Genomic DNA, 21,048 nt, shown 5'->3' with positions numbered 1-21,048 from the left:
CAAGAAGCTGCATATTAAATGCTACTGTATAGTAAGGTTAGTAAGGCTCTGATTTTAGCTCTCAGTTGGACCAAGCCTAAGTGCCAGTATATTTGGTTTGCTTTGAATTAGAATGTGATACTTAATCATATTTTAAAAATCGCTTTACCTGGAAAAAATCTGGACACATAGCAGATACAAACAAATGAGCACATATATAAGACCTTGCTTTGGGACCTGATCCATTATAGATGTTAAACCTTACTTGTCACTGGGCTCCAGACACACTTACAATTTCATATAAACTGTATTTTTAAGCCTAATTAGTTTTAGCTCTTTCTACAGGACATGGTTCTTTTTTTTTTTTAATTGGCTTTTATTGGAGTATGGCTGCTTTACAATGTTGCTTTAGTTCCGGCTGTGCAGCAAAGAGAATCAGCTCTCTATATATACATTCCCTCGTTTTTGGATTTCCTTCCTCTTTAGGTCACCAAGACATAGTTTCTTTTTAAGAACTAATTTTTTAAATTAAAAAACACACTTTTGTATGAGTCGTTTGTCATCAGGAACCTGACCCATCTGCTGAAGGTAAAAATCAGAAGCCATTTGGACTACCCTGTAGGGTTAAATCCTAGGTCACAGGTTATAAATTCAATCTCTGAGCCTGGAAAAATCAATGTCTGCTGAATAAATAGCACAATCAATGAAAAATCTGGGCCTCATCCACAGAAGAGTAAAATTTGAAGTGGTGCTCGTCATTTCTTTGCAAATGTGACCTACAGTAAAGAATGGGTTTGGTGTGGTGCTGCCTCTGCAAGTGACCGTGGCGTGGCTTCAGCTGACTTTTATTTTTGGAGGATAATTGCTTTACAGTGTTGTGGTAATCTCTGCGACACACCAATGTAAATCAGTCATAATTACATATATACATTCCTTCCCTCTTGAGTCTCCGTCCTCTGCCCCATTCCACCCAGCTGACTTCTTAAGAAAAAAAACGATTTTTTTGGTTCAAACCAGGCTCAAATATGAGTCATCTTTCTCTAGTTTAGATTTCAATAATGAAAAGTCAACAACAATAAAATAAAAAACAATAATGGAAAATTTCTGTGGCTTACAACGACATATGCTTATTCTCCACACATGTTAACATGCCAGTTTGGGGTCAGGGGCAACTCTGCTGGTCTGGTCCCCTGTTCCATCTGTCCCTGGGACCCCAGCCCTTAGTCTTGTGAGAGCAGAAAAGAAAAGGTGGTTGAATCACGCAGTGACTCCCAAAGCTTGTTCTTGGAAACAGGTGCATCACCTCTGCTCACATTCATTTGGGCAAAGCAAGCCCTGTGGCCAAGCCCAGAGTCAAGGACAACGAGAAGTCAAGGCCACTTAATAATGGCCATAGGGAAGCAGCACAAGTCTCAAGGCAATGAGCTTGTGAAATATTCAGTCTCTTTCTGGAGGGATGTGAGTAATTAGAAAAATAACACATTCTGTCGCCTTGCGCAAGTACAAAAGAAACTTCAAAAAACAACATCACAAAAACTTTTGTTTTTGGAGAGCAAAGGTTTTTGTGATGTTGTGCAAATTCACAAGTCCTCTGATATTGAATGCAGGATGTGCATTTAGTATCACTCTAGAGCATTCAGGGGTTGTGGTTATAGTTTTGCCATGCCTAGGATCCAGGGAGAATACAGACTTTCAGAATTAATAAGGTTTCATTTCCACAGAGAGCGAGAGAAACATAGCCAAAATCAATTGTACCTTCTAGGTTTAAAGCCCTTGAGCCCTATAAGTTTCTTTTAAAACATTTGGGCTGCAACTGCCTTTCTCCTTGCTGAAGTCCTTGAATTTCATTAGTGAGGCCCAGGGGAATGGCCCACTTTAGCTAGCTCTGCTGCTATTTGGCTGTTTTTCTTCCCCCTTGTCATCTTCTAACGGGCAAAAGAGAAGAGAGAGACATTCGCTGCAGTCTTAGCAGAAGCGAATGGCACCCTGGAGGATTCCAGAGAAGGGAAGATCTCCTACTCTGTGTTTCATGCTTTCTGGTTTCTAAGCACTGTAGTATGTCTCTAACAAAAATTGAGCCATCATACCACACCTTAAAATTAATGAATTAGCAAGCGTCCATCAGATATCTATTAGCAGAATTTCGTGTTAGAAGATGAAGGTGACACAGGAATTTTCTCTTCCTTAAGAGATCTGCTGTTTGGTTGGAGACCTATGTAACATAGATTAATGGCAGTATGTAAAATTTATGTTACAGCTCACAGAAAGGAACTGACTTGGGATGAGTCAGTGGAAAGGCATGCAATTTCCAACATCTGTGTAAGACTTTATCATATGGCTGTACCGTGATTTACTTAATCACCCTCCTATTATTAGACATTTGGAATATTTTCGATGCTTATGTTTATAGAACATATTGATGTGGAACCTTGTGTGTCTTTGAATCTTGAATGATTTCCTTATGCCAGAGTGTTAGAAGTGAAGTTACCAGGTCCAAAACTATGAATATTTCCAAGACTCTTGAAACATTTGTCTAGTTACTTTCCAGAAATGTATACTCCCACCAGCAACGGATAGGAGTAACATGTTACCATATCTCCACCAGCTTTGGCTATCATACTTGTAAGCTCTTCCCTTTACTGTCCATTCCCCTGGACCTGGATATTCTTTCCAGTTTCAGTTTAAAAGTTATTTCTGCTGAGAAATATTCCCTAATTTTCTGTGGGAGTTCAGAGTATCTGGTTAAGTCAGTGGTTCTCTACACTTCAAGACCTTCCAGTGTGACTCTTATACTATTCTGAAGTGAAATTCATAGATTATATCAGCTCACATTGTATACATACATTAGGTAAATAAATCTGCAAGTGTAAGATTTAGGAGAAATAAAGCAAAGTAAAAGAAATTATGTCAGTGTGTTAAAAGCCTGGGCAAGCTGCACTTGAAGGCAGAATGAAGTCATAAATTGTTTGCTCCCTGAACCATATGAATGCTACACTAAAAATGCAAGATGACATGGCCATGTGGGTTGGAGATGAATTTTCTGAAATGGTGACCAATTTTTGGCAGATTTCCAGGAATAAAAAATAACTTCTTTTGATTTACACTCTACTTGTAATTCTGGAAAATCTGGTACATATTAGAACTGAGCAAAAGTATTTTGCATCTGGTATATAAAATAGAGGTAGATTTTACATTCATAACTGTCACTGCTTTGGAGGACACACAGGACACAGGAAAACCCTTGTGTGTGACTGTCTCTCACATTTCAGGGTGTTTCATATCTCCAGTCCCCAGCCACTAATGTCAATAGCACCCCACCACCTTCATGTTAGTAATTAGAACAAAGCCCCAAGCTGCCTTCACAGGTTTCCAGAATGTTTAATTGAGGTACCTATGGAGAACCATTGTGTTAAGCAGTATCAGTACACTCTACATTCTCAAACATGACTGTCATGCTTCTGGGGGAAAAACAAAAAAATGCACTTGCTTGCTGCATGCTCCTGTGAGTGGCGACTCTTTCACAGTGACGTCACAGGCACAGGTGCTGGTGTTTGTTGATGCCTTGATAATGTTAGCTATGAGAATGGAGCTATGTTTGGAGAGCTAGCTCTTCCAAAAGAATTCTGTAGAACAAAGGTAGTTATGTATATCCATAGAAGATTTCCTGATTTGAGTGAGAAACTTCTGAAAGGTCAGGAATAGCAATAATTATTCTTTAGTCCACTTTTTCTAGTACTTGGCATTTTACTAAGGAATTCACGTGTTGGTTTCATCTTTTTGATCGAACTTCTTGAGTTTGGCTTAGATTTAGTAACTTGCGCGACTTCCTTGGTGGCTCAGACAGTAAAGCGTCTGCCTATAATGCGGGAGACCTGAGTTCAATCCCTGGGTTGGGAAGATCTCCTGGAGAAGGCAATGGCAACCCACTCCAGTATTATTGCCTGGAAAATCCCATGGACGGAGGAGCCTGGTAGGCTATAGTCAGTCTGTGGGGTCGCAAAGAGTTGGACACGACTGAGCGACTTCACTTTCACTTTTCACTTTCACGCACTGGAGAAGGAAATGACAACCCACTCCAGGGTTCTTGCCCGGAGAATCCCAGGGACGGAGGAGCCTGGTGGGCTGCTGTCTATGGGGTCACACAGAGTCGGACATGACTGCAGTGACTTACCAGCAGCAGTAATGGCAACCCACTCCAGTCCTCTTGCCTGGAAAATCACATGGACGGAGGAGCGTGGTAGGCTACAGTCCACGGGTCGCAAGGAGTTGGACACGACTGAGCGAATTCACTTCACTTCACTTTACAACTCCACAGACCAGCCTCGTGGCTACTACACTATAAGATACTGACTATTGATTTAAAATAGGTGGTCTTTGTTATAGGAAGGACATTTCCTTTTGCTCCTGACTTTCTAAGAGTTTTGTTTCTAATAAATAGAAATACTGACACTTTTTGCCATCTGTAGAGATAAAACAGTTTAGCTTATTGGATCTATTAGCAAGTTTAATTTATAATTTCTAATAGTCCTTGCATCACTCTTATCCTCATGTTTGTTTTGATACATAATCGTACAAAGAGTGAATTCACTTTTCTTGAACTGTGTTTAGGATTTTTGTATCTATATTAATAGATGAGATCTATTCATAGTTTTCCTTTGTATTATCTGTGTTGGGATTTGGTGAGATGATTCTGAGAATAATTATTTGTGAATTGTTCCATGTTTGAGTGTTTCTTAGAACAAATTATGTATGGGAATTGTCTTTTCCTTTAATGTCTAATTTAATTTACCAGAAAGAGCATCTTCTAGAAGGTTTTTTTTGGGGGGGGAAACGAATTATTTGTAATATTTTCAGTTTTATTCATGACTTATTATCTACTCAGATTTTATTTTTCTCCTTCTTGAGATAATTTTAGTAATTTAGATTTTTCTGGGGATAAACATTTCAAACATTCAATTATATTAACATAGTGTTGTACCTAAAATTATTATACAAGTTTTTCAGAATCTGTGTATTTGTATCACCTATCATTTTAAATTTTTTGTATTTGTGCTCATTTTATTTTTTTATTCTTTTTCTTTGTTAATTAGGTTTCTTGATTAGGATTACAGATAAATTTTATTTTTCTCTTTAGGTTCGAGATGATCAAACCTTACTTGGAAAAGTCTGTGGCAATGAAACCCTCTCTCACATGAAATCCATTACTAACAGTATCTGGATCAGGCTTAAAATGGATGCTTCTGTTGTCAGAGCTAGTTTCAGTGCTGTTTATCAAGTGGGTAAGAAAATTTAATTTTTAAATATATCATTTGCCTGATTGTAACACCTTCATTTCTTGAAATATTTTAGTCATTCTGTGTCCTCCAGTGGTAAGGGGAAAATTCTAATAGTAAGGTCACATTGCATTATATCGTTATGCAGAGTGGAACTCTGCAATAAAATTGAGGGCAACAGTCATTTATCTCTGGACAAATACTACTGTTGTTTTCATACTCACAGCTTGTGGAGGAGAATTAACTGGAGAAGGGATCATTCGCTCGCCCTTTTACCCTAATGTGTATCCAGGAGAAAAGGTCTGTGTGTGGACCATCCTCCAACCCCAAAGTCAAGTGGTTCTTCTCAACTTCACTGCCTTTGACATGGGAGGTTCTGCCCACTGTGATACAGATTATATTGAGGTGAGAGTAAAAACACTTTTGAATATTTGCATTTGATTAGATGTTATTAAAAATATTATGTCACGTTATTCTCACTCTGTTACATGAAACAAAACTAGTTTATAAATGTAAAATCCTCAACAAAATTCTAGCTAACTGGATCCAGCAGCATATAAAGAGGATTATATAGTCCAGAAATGCAAGGCTGCTATACATCCAAAAATAGTCAGTATAAAATGAAGGGGGAAAATCCCCACATAATTACCTCAATAGATGCAAATAAAAAGCATTTGACAAAGTTCAGTACCTTTTCATGAGAAAACACTCAACAAACCAGGAACAGAACATAACATCCTTAATCTGATAAAGGGCATCTATAAAAAAATATATAGATGCAAAATTCTCAACAAAATTCTAGATAAATGAATTCAGCAGTATATAAAGCTAACATCATTTTTAATAACAAAACACTAAATACTTTGTGTTGTCAGTAAAAAGGCAAAGATGTTTGTTCTTACCATATGTTTTCAACATTATACTGGAAATTCTAGTTAGGACAATAAGCAAGGAAAGGAGATAAAATGCATCTAGAATGGAAAGGCAGGAACATGATTATCTCAATTCACAGATATAGTGTTGTATATAGATAATCTTAAGGAATGCACAACACATACACATAAAATATCAAAACTAATAAATTCAGCAGGTTGTGGGCTATAAGATCAAAATATGATAGTCATCTTTTTTATACACTAGCAATGAACAGTTTGAAAAATAAATCAAGAAAACAATTTCATTTCCAATAGCATAGAAAAGAATTAAATATTGAGGAATATAGCTTTAAAGAGACATCTAAAATCTATACTCTTGAAAACTACAAAGGAAGGAAATTAAAGACCTCAATAAATAGAAAGACATCTCAAATTAATGGATTACAAGACCTAATGTTGTTAAGATGACAATACTACTTAAAATTTATCTAAAGATTCAATTCAGTCTTTACTGAAGTCCCAGTGGGAATTTTCACAGAAACTCATAAGCTGATTGTAAAATTCTTATGGAAATGCAAGGGAACCAGAATAACCAGGAGCATTCTTGAAAAAGAGCAACATTGGAGGAGTCATAATAATGACTTTAAAACTTAAAGCAGGACTATAATAATCAAGTAAGGATATTACATTTATTATTCAAGTAAGAATAAAAATATGGAGTAATGGAACAGAACAGAAAATCCAGAAATAAATTGTTATATCTTTATGATCAATTGATTTTTGAAAAGAGCACCAAGACTTTGAATAGGAAGAAATGGTTTTTTCAAGTGGTGTTGAATATGCACATATGAAATTAGGAAACTGGATCCTTCCTTACACCATACAAAAAAATTAACTCAAAACGGATCACCGACCTAAATTTAGGAACTAAAATCATGAAACTCTTGAAGAAAACATAGTAGTCAGTGTTTGTGATTTGGGGTTAGGCAAAGCCTTCTTAGATCTGACACAAAAAATACAACAAAAGAAAAACTGGAAAATTTGAACTTCATTGAAATTAAAAATAAATAATCTAATTTTTAAATGGGCAAAGAATATGAATTTATCTATTTACTTAAAGAAGATATACAAAAGATACTCAACATCACTAATCATCAGGGAAATGCAAATCAAACCACAATGAGATGCTGCTTCACAACCACTAGGATGACTATAATCAAGAAGTCAGATAATAACAAGTTTTGAAATTGGAACCCTTTTACACTTTCCCACCACTGGTGAACATTTAAATGGTACGGCTGTCATGGAAAACAATTGACAGTTCCTCAAAAAGTTAAACACAGAGTTATCATTTGATCCAGCAATTCCACTTCTACATATACATTGAAGGAAAATGAAAATATACATTCACACAAAAGTTGTACCTGAATGACTACAGCCATTATTCATAGTAGCCAGAAAATAGAAAGAACCTAAATGTCCATCAATTGATATGTGGATTAATAAAATGTGATATATCCATGCAATGGAATATTATGTGGTATTTAAAAGAAATGCAGTAATGATACACACTACAACATGGATGAACTTTGAAAACACTATGTGAAGTGAAAGGAGCTAGTTACAAAAGACTGCATATTGTATGATTCCATTTATTTGAAATGTCCAGAAGAGGGAATCTATAGAAATAGAAAACAGAATAATGGCTTTGTGGGGCTGGGACTTGAGGGGTATGGGGAGCAGCTGCTGATGGGGATGGAGTTTCTTTTAGGGCAACTAAAATATTCTCAAATTGATTTTTACTATATTAATACATTTTATTAAAAAATTATTCTTGAAGTAGGTTTCCAAAATAAATATCTTGGAGAATAAATTTGAGCATATCTTTTTTACTTAGATTGGTAGCAGTTCCATTTTGGGTTCTACTGAAAATGAAAAGTATTGTGGCACAGACATCCCTTCGTTTATAACATCCGTGTACAATTCTCTTCATGTCATATTTGTGAAAAATTCTTCTACAGAAAACCATGGTTTCATGGCTAAATTTAGCAGTGCAACTTTGGGTAAGTGATTCTTCTACTTTGCCTTTGGGGCTTGTATCAGAATAAGTGAACAATGGAAATATATTAATATAGAAAATTAATCTATACTGTAGGTGTATAGTCACCTATGCTGTAAAATTTTAAAGTACACTTTAAAGGCAAAGGAAATATATATTTCCTAATCAGCACATCTCAGTGGTTTATTGATACCTATTAATAAGAGAAAAATTTAGGTTATCGTAGGTGGCACAGAAGGAAATTTTTCCTTTTTGACCTTTTAAGAGGTTATGATCAGATTATTTTATTTGGAATTCCAGGTAGCTTGTTGGTTCTAATTTTAATCAGAGTTAAAAATAATTTGGATAATTATTATTATTTTTATTTCAACAGTGTGTGGAAAAGTTCTTACAGAGTCAACCGGAAGCATTCAAAGTCCTGGCCATCCAAATATCTACCCCCATGGCATCAGTTGTACCTGGCATATCATAGTCCAGCCTGGTCACCTGATTCATCTAAGATTCAGAGAATTTCATCTGGAGTTTCATTACAATTGCACAAAGGACTATCTAGAAGTTTATGACACTGGTTCTCAGACATCTCTTGGGAGGTGAGAATATTTTATTTTTTGCTTTTTAGCATGAAAGTTTCCTGCTTTCTTGTGTTCCTGCTTCTGTAAAAGATGTTAAAATCCACTATGTTGTGTTATAAAAAATAAGTGAGATCAACACACTTCTCAGTGACCTTTTCTATATCATTATTCACTACTGTAGCCTTGGGCATTAGTAATTACCTTTTGACATGAGGATATACCCATGAAGGCATCACCAAAATCAAAATAATGCTCATATCCATTACCCTCACACCTTCTTCCTGCTTTCAAACCTTCTATAAGTCCTCATTTCTGCCCCTCTTTCCCAACCCCAGGAAATCATTACACTGCTTTCTAGCACTGTAAGTTAGTTTGCATATCTGAAATTGTATAAAAGCAGAATCATTCTGTATGTACTCATTTTTTCATCTGACTTTTGTCAGTCAGCATATTTTGTTGAGTTCATTTAGTCTGAGGGTTAATAGTTTAATGAAATCTGAAAAAATTTGGGCTGTTAGTTCTTGAAAAGGTTTTTTAGTCTCTTTTGCCCTTGGAACTCTAGTTGCACCTATCTTAGGTCATTTGATATTGTCCCACAGCTCACTGATACTCTGTTCATTTGAATTTGTCTTTGTTCTGTGTGCATTTCATTTTGGAAAGTATCTATTGCTCTGTATTCAAGTGCACTAATCTTTTCTTCTATGGTGTCTATTCTGCTATTAATCCTACCAAGTACATTTTTCCATCACAGACATTGTAATTTTCACTTCTGGAAATTCATCTGAGGCCATCTTTTGTATCTTCCACATCCCTACTTTACCTATTAATTTTTTCCTTCTAGCATCTTAAATTGGTGGGATATAGTTATAAATAGATGTCTTTGCTGATTCAGTCCTTTTTGCTATATTATGATTGATGAATTTTTCTTCTCATTATGGGTTATACTTTCCTCCTTCTTTTCATAGTTGGTAATACTTGATATTACCAATTCGTTGGAAAAGATCTTGATGCTGGGAAAGATTGAGGGCAGGAGGAGAAGGGGGCAACAGAGGATGAGATGGCTGAATGGCATCACTGACTCAATGCACATGAATTTGAGCAGCCCGGAGTGCTGCAGTCCACGGGGTCGCAAACAGTCAGACATGACTTAGCAACTGAACCACAATATTTGATAGGATGACAGACATTTTCAGTTTTGTGTTTGTGTACCAAAGGCTAATGTATTACTCTAAGTATTCTTGGGTTTTGTTTTTGGATGCAGTTAAATTACTCGGAAACAGTTTGATCATTTTTATTCATTTGTCTCCTGTCTCTGAAGAGTTATCGTCTTTCACTGCTGGATATCTAGTGTCTTGAGAACCATTGGTTTATCTATTTTGTCCAGATTTTCAGTTGTTTCAGAAAAAAGATTATGTAAATCTAACCCCTGTTATTACATCTTTGTTGGACATAGATATCTCTTGATTCCCTTTTTCCCCTTCTTTTGTATTTCATTGTCTTTTTCCTCATTCATTTTTAAACATTTAAACATGTTTTCCTTACCCATTGTTCCCTTAAACTTATTTTTGCCCCTAACTTTATTCTCCCTCTTCATTTTTTTGCTCTTCCTTGTCTTAATCTTTAAATTTTTAAAATTCCTTCTTTTTTATGGTTGGTACTTGACTCTTAATCACTGAAAATTGCCTATGTTTTGCTGAGTGATGTAGACTATTATTGTTGTTGTTCAAAAGAGAGATATATAGAATATTAATTCATCTACCTTGCTTTAAGATATTAAATCATTTTTACACTGAAATGCTATTATACACCATTTTTTCCCCTTTTTCTGTCTCAGAAATTAACTCATCCATTTCCCATGTTTAATACTTTATCTTATTTTGGTTTCTATTTTTCCCCCTGTCACTCCTTTGCTTTTTACCAAGTGTTCTTTGAATTGAGATTTTGATTTTCTAGTCACTTCTCTCTCAAGTGTTTCTAGATAAGAGCTCACAACATGATGTCTTTTATTGCAACTTTACTTCTAGCCTTATTAGAATAGTTTTTCTGAGTAAAAATTGCTTTCTTCAGCAAAAATTTGACATGGATTAGCAATCAGACTCTTACCTCTGCATGGACCAATGTAAAGACAGTAGAGTTCACCTGTATAAGGCTAACTATTCTAGACACTGTTCTGAGTTCCTTATATACAGTGTATTAACTCATACAATTATCAGGACAGCTCTTTGAAGTAGGTCATATAGTCATCCCCATTTTATAGATGGGAAAACTGAGACATCTGTCCAAAATCATAAAGCCTCTAAGGGATAGAGCTGACTCTAGAGTCTGTGCTATGAGTTTATAATACATGATTTTCCTTTGTTGTATGTTTATTATATTTCTATTAATAAGTTCATTAATATGCTATATGGTGACCTACTGTAGCTCAGAATTTCTAATTTCATTAAAATTCTGTTATATGACATGTCACACACTTAGGCACATACATAAAACCATCTAAAGGAAGTAACTGTGAGTTTGGATGATCTTTAGCAACTTTGTGTATGTTTTGTGCTTGAAATAAATTTGTTTTTTAAGGTTAATATGGGATATTATTATTGTTTTTTTTTTTAACATATCCTAGTTTGGGGTATGTCATTTTGAGCATCCTGAAAGTTTTTAAATCTGTGTTCTTTCTTGGTTCCAAATAGATATTGTGGAAAATCCATCCCGCCCTCTCTTACCAGTAGTGACAATTCATTAACGCTTACATTTGTGGCTGACTCTGACCTTGCTTATGAAGGCTTTCTAATAAACTATGAAGCAACTTCTGCATCAGCAGGTAAGAAAATAGCACTGTATGCTTGGTTTCACTTACTTTCTTACAAAATAGTACCATGAGAATACTTTATGCCAAAATTTGTGCTATGTAAAGAAAGATGCTTTTATAATAAAGTGTAGTGACTTAAGTGAGATGGCTGGATGGCATCACCGGCTCGATGGACATGAGTTTGAGTAAACTCCAGGAGTTGGTGATGGACAGGGAGGCATGGTGTGCTGCAGTTCCTGGGGTGGCAAAGAGTCGGACACGACTGAGCAACTGAACTGAACTGAACTGATCTGAATGATAAGAGTATTTTATCAATGTTCAATCTTCTAATTTTGGTAATTGTACTATGGTTTTGTAAGAAAATATTTATGTTTTTAGGAATAATGAAGCAATGGGAGCAAAATATACGTATGTAGTAAATCTAAGTGAAAGGAATTTGGGAACTATTCCTAACAACTTTTCTGTTGAATTTAAATTTCTATCAAAATTAAATGTTACCAAAGAGACCAAAAATTTAAGAAGTTAGAAAAAGGACAAAAACAGTAAGAAACCACTACACTACATGGAATTCTATGACTGAAAATGAAAGTTTTCTTGTTGGGATATACATTTCTAAATTTGACCTAATGAAATTGAAACTTTTCAGCATTTATTCCTTTTATTATATTTTTCTATTACTTAATTCTCATCATTACTTTGCTCTTTGTCAATGCAATGTAGGAAACAAGCACCATTTGCCAGCAGAATCTTTGAGGTCATAGGTAAACCAGAGATGTTCCTAGCCAGCCCCAGAGATTATGGGTTTTAGGGCTTCCCTGGCGGCTCAGCAGTAAAGAATCTGCCTGCCAATGCAGGAGATGTGGGTTCGATCCCTGGGTCAGAAAGACCCCCTGGAGGAGGAAATGGCAACCCACTTGTGTGCTTGCCTGGATAATCCCATGGAGAGAGAAGCCTGGCGGGCTATAGTCCACGGGGTCATAAAGATTTGGACAAGCCTTAGCGACCAAACAGCAACAATAAACGTCTTTTCTTAGGTTCATGTTACCACTGGAATATATACCTTTTTAGGGAGTCTGGGCTTTCCTTTTGTGTAGTATTTAGAAAGATAGCTCATGGACCAAAATACTGTGCAGTTATGCCATATGGGAGTGTGTGACTAAGTTTCCCAAGCATTTCACACCTTTGAATTGTCCCAGAAGCATGCAATCCTTCGTTGCTTAAGAAAGTACTGAGAGCGTTTCCTTGTGCCATATGTGCTCCTGCTGACACTCTTGCATCCAGAAACCCCAGGCTCTCATCTTTTAAAGCCCCCACTCCCTTAAAAAAAAAAAAAAGGTAAATTAATCTACTTGGAGTCCCTCTCAATTTCTCACTTGTTTCTTCTCAGAGCGTCTGACCATGATTCTTCGTTTTGGGCTGCCTTCTAGTAGTTCAGGTTCTGTTTTGGAAGCGTGGCTTTAGATTTCTCCAGGATCCCAACTGTGAGGAAGCTATACACCTTTCTCTCCTGTGGTTCCCACTCCCAAGGCAGCTTATTATATAGCTCCAGCACCTGAGAAATTGAATCCCTGGCAGTTCCAGTAGGTTACATTATATGATTGACATATTTACTGGACTTCATTCAGATTTTTAACATCCGCTGACCAAAACTGGCTTCTCAAGAAATCCTAGTATGCACATAATTTTCCATACTCCTGTGGTTTTATCTGCCTCATATATTTGGCCCAAACCCCAGCTGAATATTAGATTCAGATTTGGAGCAAGTCACTTGAACTCTCTGGCCCATAGTCTTCTCATCTGTAAAATTAAGGGATTGGATTTGATGATCTTTGGGATGTCTTCTGCCTTTAATCAACTGTGAACATAAGTTTAATTTGCTGCATGAATAAACTAGCTGTAACTTAGATAACAAACGATGCAGGTGGGACCTCCTAAAATATTATGGAAATCTTTGTAACAGCTCGCAATGTCTCTGCAGTGACTAACACAGCTCTCCTAAAAATCACACTGGTTTGTAAGCAGTATAGTGCAATGGGGGTAATCTGGCAGGGAGGATGATGTATTTTAATTGAGAAAGATAAGAGACAGATAAAATAAGAAAGTAGTGAAAAAGAGAAGAAGCCTGCTGGACAGAACAGGAAACTGATAAAGGGAAACACAGGTGAGGAAAGAGAAGGGCGTCCTGGGGTGGTTAACTCTGCAGACTCTGGTCGGCCTCCCTGTGGGGTAATCACTACCTTGACTGTAGCGTCCAGACAGGGCTGAAATCACAGACAAGGAAGTGCTGGCTTTCTGTCCCTTGGCTGAGCCTGACTGAGCCTGGCTGGTCGCTGTGTGCCTGCCTCTTGCTGGATGATTTCATCGGCCTGACTCCCACAGGCAAACATTCTAAAGAACAACCTGATGATTGCATCCAGGAAGCTATATGGCCCCCTCATCTTACCATTTGGAGCTTGTCTCAGTTTCCCATAGATGAGGGTGTGTGTGGTTGGCTCTCATGAATTGTTGAGGGGTCCCCGCTGCAGGGAAGGGCTGAACTCAAGAGACTGACCTGGGGGTCCAGGCAGCTGGAGTCTGAGTGAGCTTTCCACCTGGAAACAGCAAGGTGGTTGGGTGCTTTCTTTTCAACTATCACATTATTTTTGATGTTGTCTGCAGGGTACAACAGTACCAGGGAGAATTGTCAATGGAAGCTCAGTTGGTGGTCTTCATCTTATTTATTGCTTTAGCAAAAGTTATTTTTAGAGCATTCGCAATCATGATGGTGTTGGGTTGTTGGCTTTTAGTCCCTTGTGAGTTTCTCTGTTCAAGTCTTTCCTGTCTTCATCTGATAAAAGTTACATTTCCTGACTTGAATCCAGTTACTTTCCCATCTGTAGTTCGTACCATGGGGCTGTGATGTCAGCCCCTAAGTATGTGCTTGCGCAAAAAGAGATTGACTTCTGGTCATTACTTTGACTCCTTCTCTCATCGCTGTCTCTGCCTCCATCCAGATGTGCCTGGGGTAAGAGAGACAAAGAACTAACAAGAAAATGTTTGTGGATAGAAACCCTTAAGGATATCTTAGCAATTGATTTATGAAACTGGATTTTAAATGCTTGCTAATTTAAAGTACAAAATATTTTAATTCTGAGAGAATATAATTGATTAGTTAACTTTAATTTTTAAACTGTAATTTTATTTTCTGTTAACATCTACTGCATATACATTAAAAATATGATCCTACCAACAGGACTTTAAGAGGATTTAAGAAAGAAGAGAGAAATGTACCTGACCCACTTTCTACTTTATCATTAGATGAAAGCTGTATAATGTCCAGTCTAGTGTTTTTCAAACACTGAAACAGTCATGATTCCTTAGTGGATCATGATATTATCTTATTAGATTGCTACCTACATTTGTTAAAAGTATGGAATAAATGGGAGACTGAGATTGACATATATACACACACTAAATATAAAATAGACAATAGCACAGGGAATTCTACTCAATACTCTGTAATGATCCATATGGGAAAAGAATCCAAGAAAAGGTAGATATTTGTATATGCATAGTTGATTCACTTTGAGGGCAGGTGTTTAGTGCTGTTTTTCATCCATCACCCTGGAGTTGAGCACAGAAGAGGCATCTAAGAGTGAGAAGTCAAGAAATGATTAACAGAAGGGCAAACAAGGATTTCTCTAGAAGGCATGAATAGAGAGTGTTCTGTTTCTATTCTAAAACTTCAGTCCAGTAGAGCAGTGTTCTCAAACTCAAGCATTCATTGGAAACTTGAGGTAGGGTTTTCCTATTAAAAGTTCAGGTACCAGAGTGTATGTTAGCTGCTTATGTACGATTGCAAAGAGTCATGTACGACTGCAATCCCATGGACTGTAGCCCACCAGGCTCCTCTGTCCATGGAATTCTCCTGGCAGGATTACTGGAGTGGGTAGCCATGCCCTTCTCCAGGGAATCTTCCCAACCCAGGGATCGAACCAAGGTCTCCTACATTGCAGGCAGATTCTTTACCCTCTGAGCCACCAGGGAATCTGAGTCATATAGGCCTAGGGTAGGTTTTTAGCAATCTATTCAGATGGTTCTAATGAAACATGGCAGTTCATCAGAGATTCTGAAAGTCATGTCTTAGGACATAAATTACTAGAGTTACAACTGAGATCTCATAGTGGATTGGGCTGTAACTCCTCTTGATGGAAAGTATTTTCTATGATTTGGTGAAAGGACAGCTGAAGGTATAGTCAGAGCCTTGATTCTGGTCCCAACCTTGCTGCTAACTTGGAAAGCTTTGGGCAAGTCATAAGCCTCTCTGATTCTTTCTGTGTTTTCTGCTTTGAGATATTCAGATATTTTCCCTCTGTAAAAGGTTTTTAGTAAGTTTATTGATCTTTTAAAGATTTACTTTCTCATTGGTCAATGTTTTCTAATATTTTTGCTGTATATATGGGTTTCCTACCACTCTCCAGCTCAGTAGATTTATCTTATTTATTTTTATTTCTTTTGAGATTCATTTTATTTTTTGGCTGTGATGGGTCTTTGTTGCTGCATGTGGGCTTTCTTTAGTTGCAGTGAGCAGGGACTACTCTTTGTTGAGTGTGTGGGCTTCTCACTGCAGTGGCTTCTCCTGTTTCTGAGCATGGCCTCCAGGCACACAGGCTTCAGTAGTTGTGGCACGTGGGCTCAGTAGTTGCAACTTTCAAGCTCTGTGGTTATGGTACTCAGGCTTAGTTGCCTCACACATGTGGGATCTTCCTGGACCAGGGATGGAACCTGTGTCCCTTGCATTGCAAGGTGGAGTCTTAACCACTGGACCAGCAGGGAAGCCTGATTTATCTTATTTAATTTATTATATTTCTTAGTTCTTAGAATGAAAATGCTAAATAAGATGTTTAATTGTGATATTCTTAGTTTCCTACTCACCTTCATTTCCATTATTTTTAGAAGTCTTTATTGAATTTGTTATAGTACTGCTTCTGTTTTTTTATGTTTTGGGTTTTTGGCCTTGAAGCATGTGGTGTCTTAGCTTCCAGCCCAGGAATAGAATCTCCACCTTCTGCTTTGGAAGGTGAAGTCCTAATCACTGGACCACTAAGGAAGTCCTCTCTTCATTTCTAAATTGACAGTCAATGCTTAAAGAAACCAGAGACTTTAAAGAACACAGGATTTGGAAAGGAAGGACTTAGATGTGAATTTTATCTTTGCTTTGAACAAAGTGATTTTCAGAGCTTAACCTCCCGGAGCCTCAGCTCCTTCATCTGTACCTTCATCTCTAAGAAATGAACGTTAGAGTGTCTGACTGTTTCATATAGTTGGGGAAGATAAAATGAGACATTTTCTGTGAAAAGTTCATAATTGCTCTAAAGGGCCATGACTGTGCCAGATTTAAAATAGAATTACTGATATTCAAATACAATTTTACAATAGCTGCTTTAGTGATTCAGCTTGTATCCATATTCATTAGAATTGGTCATCTACATGGGGAAAGAAGTTATTACTGTGATCACCTAGCAGAAAATTGTAGGTGAATGTAGATTTGGGTTAGGGAGACTTCTTTCCTAGTGGAGAAATGAAAGTTGTAATTTTATCTTCTCTCAGGTCTTCATTTTGAGGATTGTTAAACCAAATATGCCAGTAGAAGCAGATGACAGTCCCAGGGTTAATTAGAAAATCTGAAGTCATAGGGATTCATGCAGATCCAGAAGTTTTGTAAATGATTTCAGAAAGCTCTGCCTGTAAGGTTGCTCACGAATGTGACTGGCTAATCACATAAGTTTTATCTGTGGTTCTGGAGAAGACTCTTGACAGTCCCTTGGACTGCAAGGAGATCCAACCAGTCAATCCTAAAGGAAATCAATCCTGAATATTCATTAGAAGAACTGATGCTGAAGCTGAAGCTCCAATACTTTGACCACCTGATGCAAAGGGCTCACTGATTAGAAAAAGACCCTGATGCTGGGAAAGATTGAAGGCAGAGGGGGATGACAGAGAATGAGATGGTTGAATGGCATCACTGACTCAGTGGACATGAGTTTGAGCAAACTCCAGGAGATGGTGAAGGACAGGGAAGCCTGGTGTGCTACAGTCCATGGGGTTGCAAAGAGTCAGACACGACTGAGCAACTAAACAGCAAAATCACATTAGTTATCTCACAAGACAAAGCAGGGAGGTGGTAAAACAGCTACTCATAATCTAGGGTCTCTCTAGGAGAGACACTCTTCTAGCCACAGGATCAGTTTATCCTAGTCCTGTCACCCAAGTCATATGCAATGATATCATCATTGCTTTTTGAGTTGGAGAATTACCCATGTTTTTAATTTCCCCTTTGATAATAAACAGAATGCTATGTTACTAAAACTTATTTAAAAGTGCTTAGTAGAGGCAGACCTACATTGTCACTTTTATAAAAATATGATTTTGTGATTTTATGGTCATCCATGGAAGACTTTTATATACTTTCTCTTTTCTTCCTTTACTTTTTTTTTTTTGAAGTTGATCAGAAAGAAAGATGTGAGAGGCCTACTAATAGCTGTCTTTGATCTTCAGAGATGTGCTTTTTCACTGCTACTTCAGTTAAATATATTAGATGGAAGAAATCTAGTTTTCTTCTTCATCAGTTTGTCAACATTGTTAGACCATAATAAAAGGCAAACTGCCTTGGGTATAAGTTTCCCTTTGGGTACATGAGATATAAATAAAAGGCATTTTTCATGTTTGGATATTGTGTTGATATAAGAAACACCATGGCAATATGTGAATATCCTTTTATGGGAATATATTTAACTTTAATTATTTGTGGTTTATTGCAAAGCAGAGTAGGAAGCGAAAGCCTAGCATATTCTCATTACATTGCCTATAAACATAAGCCTACTCATACTTCTCGATATCAATATTATTTTACAAAGAGCAGTTTACACTGTCATATGAACATTGTACATGTTTCAGTGTTAGGTAAAAGCACTTACTAACCTTTTAAGAAACAGATAAGTTTAGAGAACCATTGTTTTTCTCTCTGTTAAATTACAGATATGAATCTCATAAAACTAAAAATGTTAATATTAAATATTCTATCATTTAATATTTATAGAAGGTGTACCTTCAAAATATTTTTGTTTCTCTGTTTTAACTTTATCTATTAAATGTTAGATATCTGAATTGTTTATTGGATTTCCTTCAGAGAACTCAACTTGGCTTTGAACAGAACTTTCACCCTTTTAATAACCCATAGACTTTTATTTTATAGTTTCATGTAGTAAAATTCATCCATAGTTTTAGCAAATGTGTCATACCCATATCATAACCACTCCATGCAAGATATAGAACACATTTATCATCTCAGAAGGTGTCCCAGTGTCTCTTTATAGGGGCTTCCCCATCTTCCATCTCAACAACTGCAGACCTTGTGCTTATCACTGTGTATTCATTTTGCTTATTCAAAGGACAAATATGAATGGGAACACACAGTGCATTCTTTTATGTCTGGCTTCTTACATAAAGCATAATGCTTCTGAAATTTGTTCATGTCATCCTGTTTATAAGTAGTTCTTCTCATTGCTGAATAGCCTTCTATTGTAATGGATGTATCATAATTTGGTATTCATTCACTTGTTTTTGGATAGTTGGATTGTTTCTGGTTTTTAGCTATTATGAAAAAAGCTGCTGTGAAATTGATGTATAAGTTTTTTGTGGACTTAGGTTATCAGTTCTCTTGGGTAAATTCTAAGGGTAGAATCTCTAGGCCTTATAGTAATACTGCGTTTAATTTTATGAGAAATTGCCAGCTATTTTTCCTAAGTGGTTATATCATTTTATGTTCCCATCTGCAATGAAAGAGAATTTTACTTTCTCCACATTTCTGTTGATCCTTGGTATTGCCAATCTTTTCATTTTAGCCACCAATATTGTGCCTCATTATTATTTTAATTTACATGTCTCTGATGACTTGTAGGACTGAGTACTTTTTTACATGCTTATTGACAATTCATATATTTCTTTTATGAAGCGTCCATTGAAATCATCTTGTTCATTTTTGTTTACTATTGTCATGTGGTATGTATTCCACATACAATTATGTCTTTTGTCAGATAAATGTATGGTACATATCATCTCCCACTGTGTGCAGCTGGCCCTTTCTCTGTTTCTTAATGGTATTGTTTGAAGAGCAATAGCCTAATATGTCCTTTTTTCCCTTCATGGCTAGTGTTTCTTTCTTTCTTTCTTTTTTTATGTTGTTTAAGAAATCTATGTCTACTAAAGTTGTGAGGATTTTCTGTGCATTATTCTGCAAGTTTTTTGGTGAGGCTTTTACATTTATGTTTATGATCCATTTTGAGTTAATTTTCCTATGTAATGTGAATTATGTATTCAAGTTTGTTTGTTTGCTTAGCAAATGATATTTAATCATTCAAGCACTATTTGTTGAAAAGAATGTCCTTTTTGCACTGAATTTTCTTTGTTGTTGAAAACTAATTGCCCCTGTATCTTTGTGTCAGCTTCTGGAATGGCTGTCCTATTCCATTTATCTATGTATCTTTCCCATGTATCTTTCCCTATGACAATAGACTCTATTACTTAATATTATGTAGTTGTATAGTTTATCTTAAGATCGGGAAGTGTAAATCATCCAGATTTTTCAAAATTGTTTTGGTTATCCTAGGCTTTTTATACTTCCATATACAATTTTAGAATCATCTTTTCAATTTGAACTGAAGCAAAAAAAAAAAAAAACAAATAAAAATACAAACTTCTTGGAAATTTGATTAAGATTGGCTTGACTATATAGATGAATCTTAGGGCAAAGGACATCTTACAATGAGTCTTCCAATCCATTATCACATTTACTTCTCTATTCAAATCTTTTGAAATATTTCAGCTATTTTTTAAAGTTTTCACAGTAGAATTTTTGTTTCTTCCCATTAAATTTTGTGTCAAGTGCTTTATACTTTTTATGCAGTTGGAAATGGTATTTAAAATTTTATTTTCCAGTTATTTGAATAGTATCTGAAAATTAAATTGATTTTTGAATAATTATCTTGTATCCTATAACCTTATTAAACTCAGTTATTAGTTCCAGTATCTTTTACTAGATTTCTTAGTGTATTTTACTAAGGCAATTTTATAGGCAATTGATCATATCGGTAGGGACAGTTTTATTTTTTCCTTTTCATTATCTGTTTGTCTGTCTCTCTCTCTTTGCCTTTTGCCATAACTGGGACCTTCTGTAACATTGAACAGGAAGAGTGAGATTGGACCTACTGGCCTTGCTCTTTATTTTGACAGGAAAGCACTTAGTCCTTTACTACCCAAGTATGATATTAAGTTTGAGTTTTTCATGGATGCCCTTCTTCTGTTGCTACTTTCCTGTCTTCTCTTTGGTTTACAGAATATTTTTAGTACTCCATTTTATGTCCTTATTTGGCTTTTTAATGATATCTCTTTTTGTGTTTTCTCAAGCCCTAGCAATATGAATTCTGAATTAAATTCTTAAAGCTAT

The 21,048-nt window shown here is 36.3% G+C and overlaps 1 protein-coding gene across 1 annotated transcript in view; it reads left to right on the top strand.

The window, feature by feature from the left end:
* CUBN (cubilin) overlaps positions 1-21,048 on the top strand; it is a 257,101-nt gene that overhangs the window by 41,051 nt on the left and 195,002 nt on the right. Inside the window, exons 18-22 of the mRNA XM_065921175.1 lie at positions 5,114-5,258; positions 5,479-5,657; positions 8,025-8,190; positions 8,560-8,776; positions 11,446-11,576. Coding sequence (XP_065777247.1) covers positions 5,114-5,258; positions 5,479-5,657; positions 8,025-8,190; positions 8,560-8,776; positions 11,446-11,576 — 838 coding nt within the window. The remainder of the gene's footprint in view (positions 1-5,113; positions 5,259-5,478; positions 5,658-8,024; positions 8,191-8,559; positions 8,777-11,445; positions 11,577-21,048) is intronic.

The sequence above is a fragment of the Muntiacus reevesi genome, chromosome 2 (genome assembly GCF_963930625.1).
Source record: "Muntiacus reevesi chromosome 2, mMunRee1.1, whole genome shotgun sequence".
Lineage (NCBI taxonomy): Eukaryota > Metazoa > Chordata > Mammalia > Artiodactyla > Cervidae > Muntiacus > Muntiacus reevesi.
This window is presented reverse-complemented; position numbering and strand designations above follow the sequence as displayed.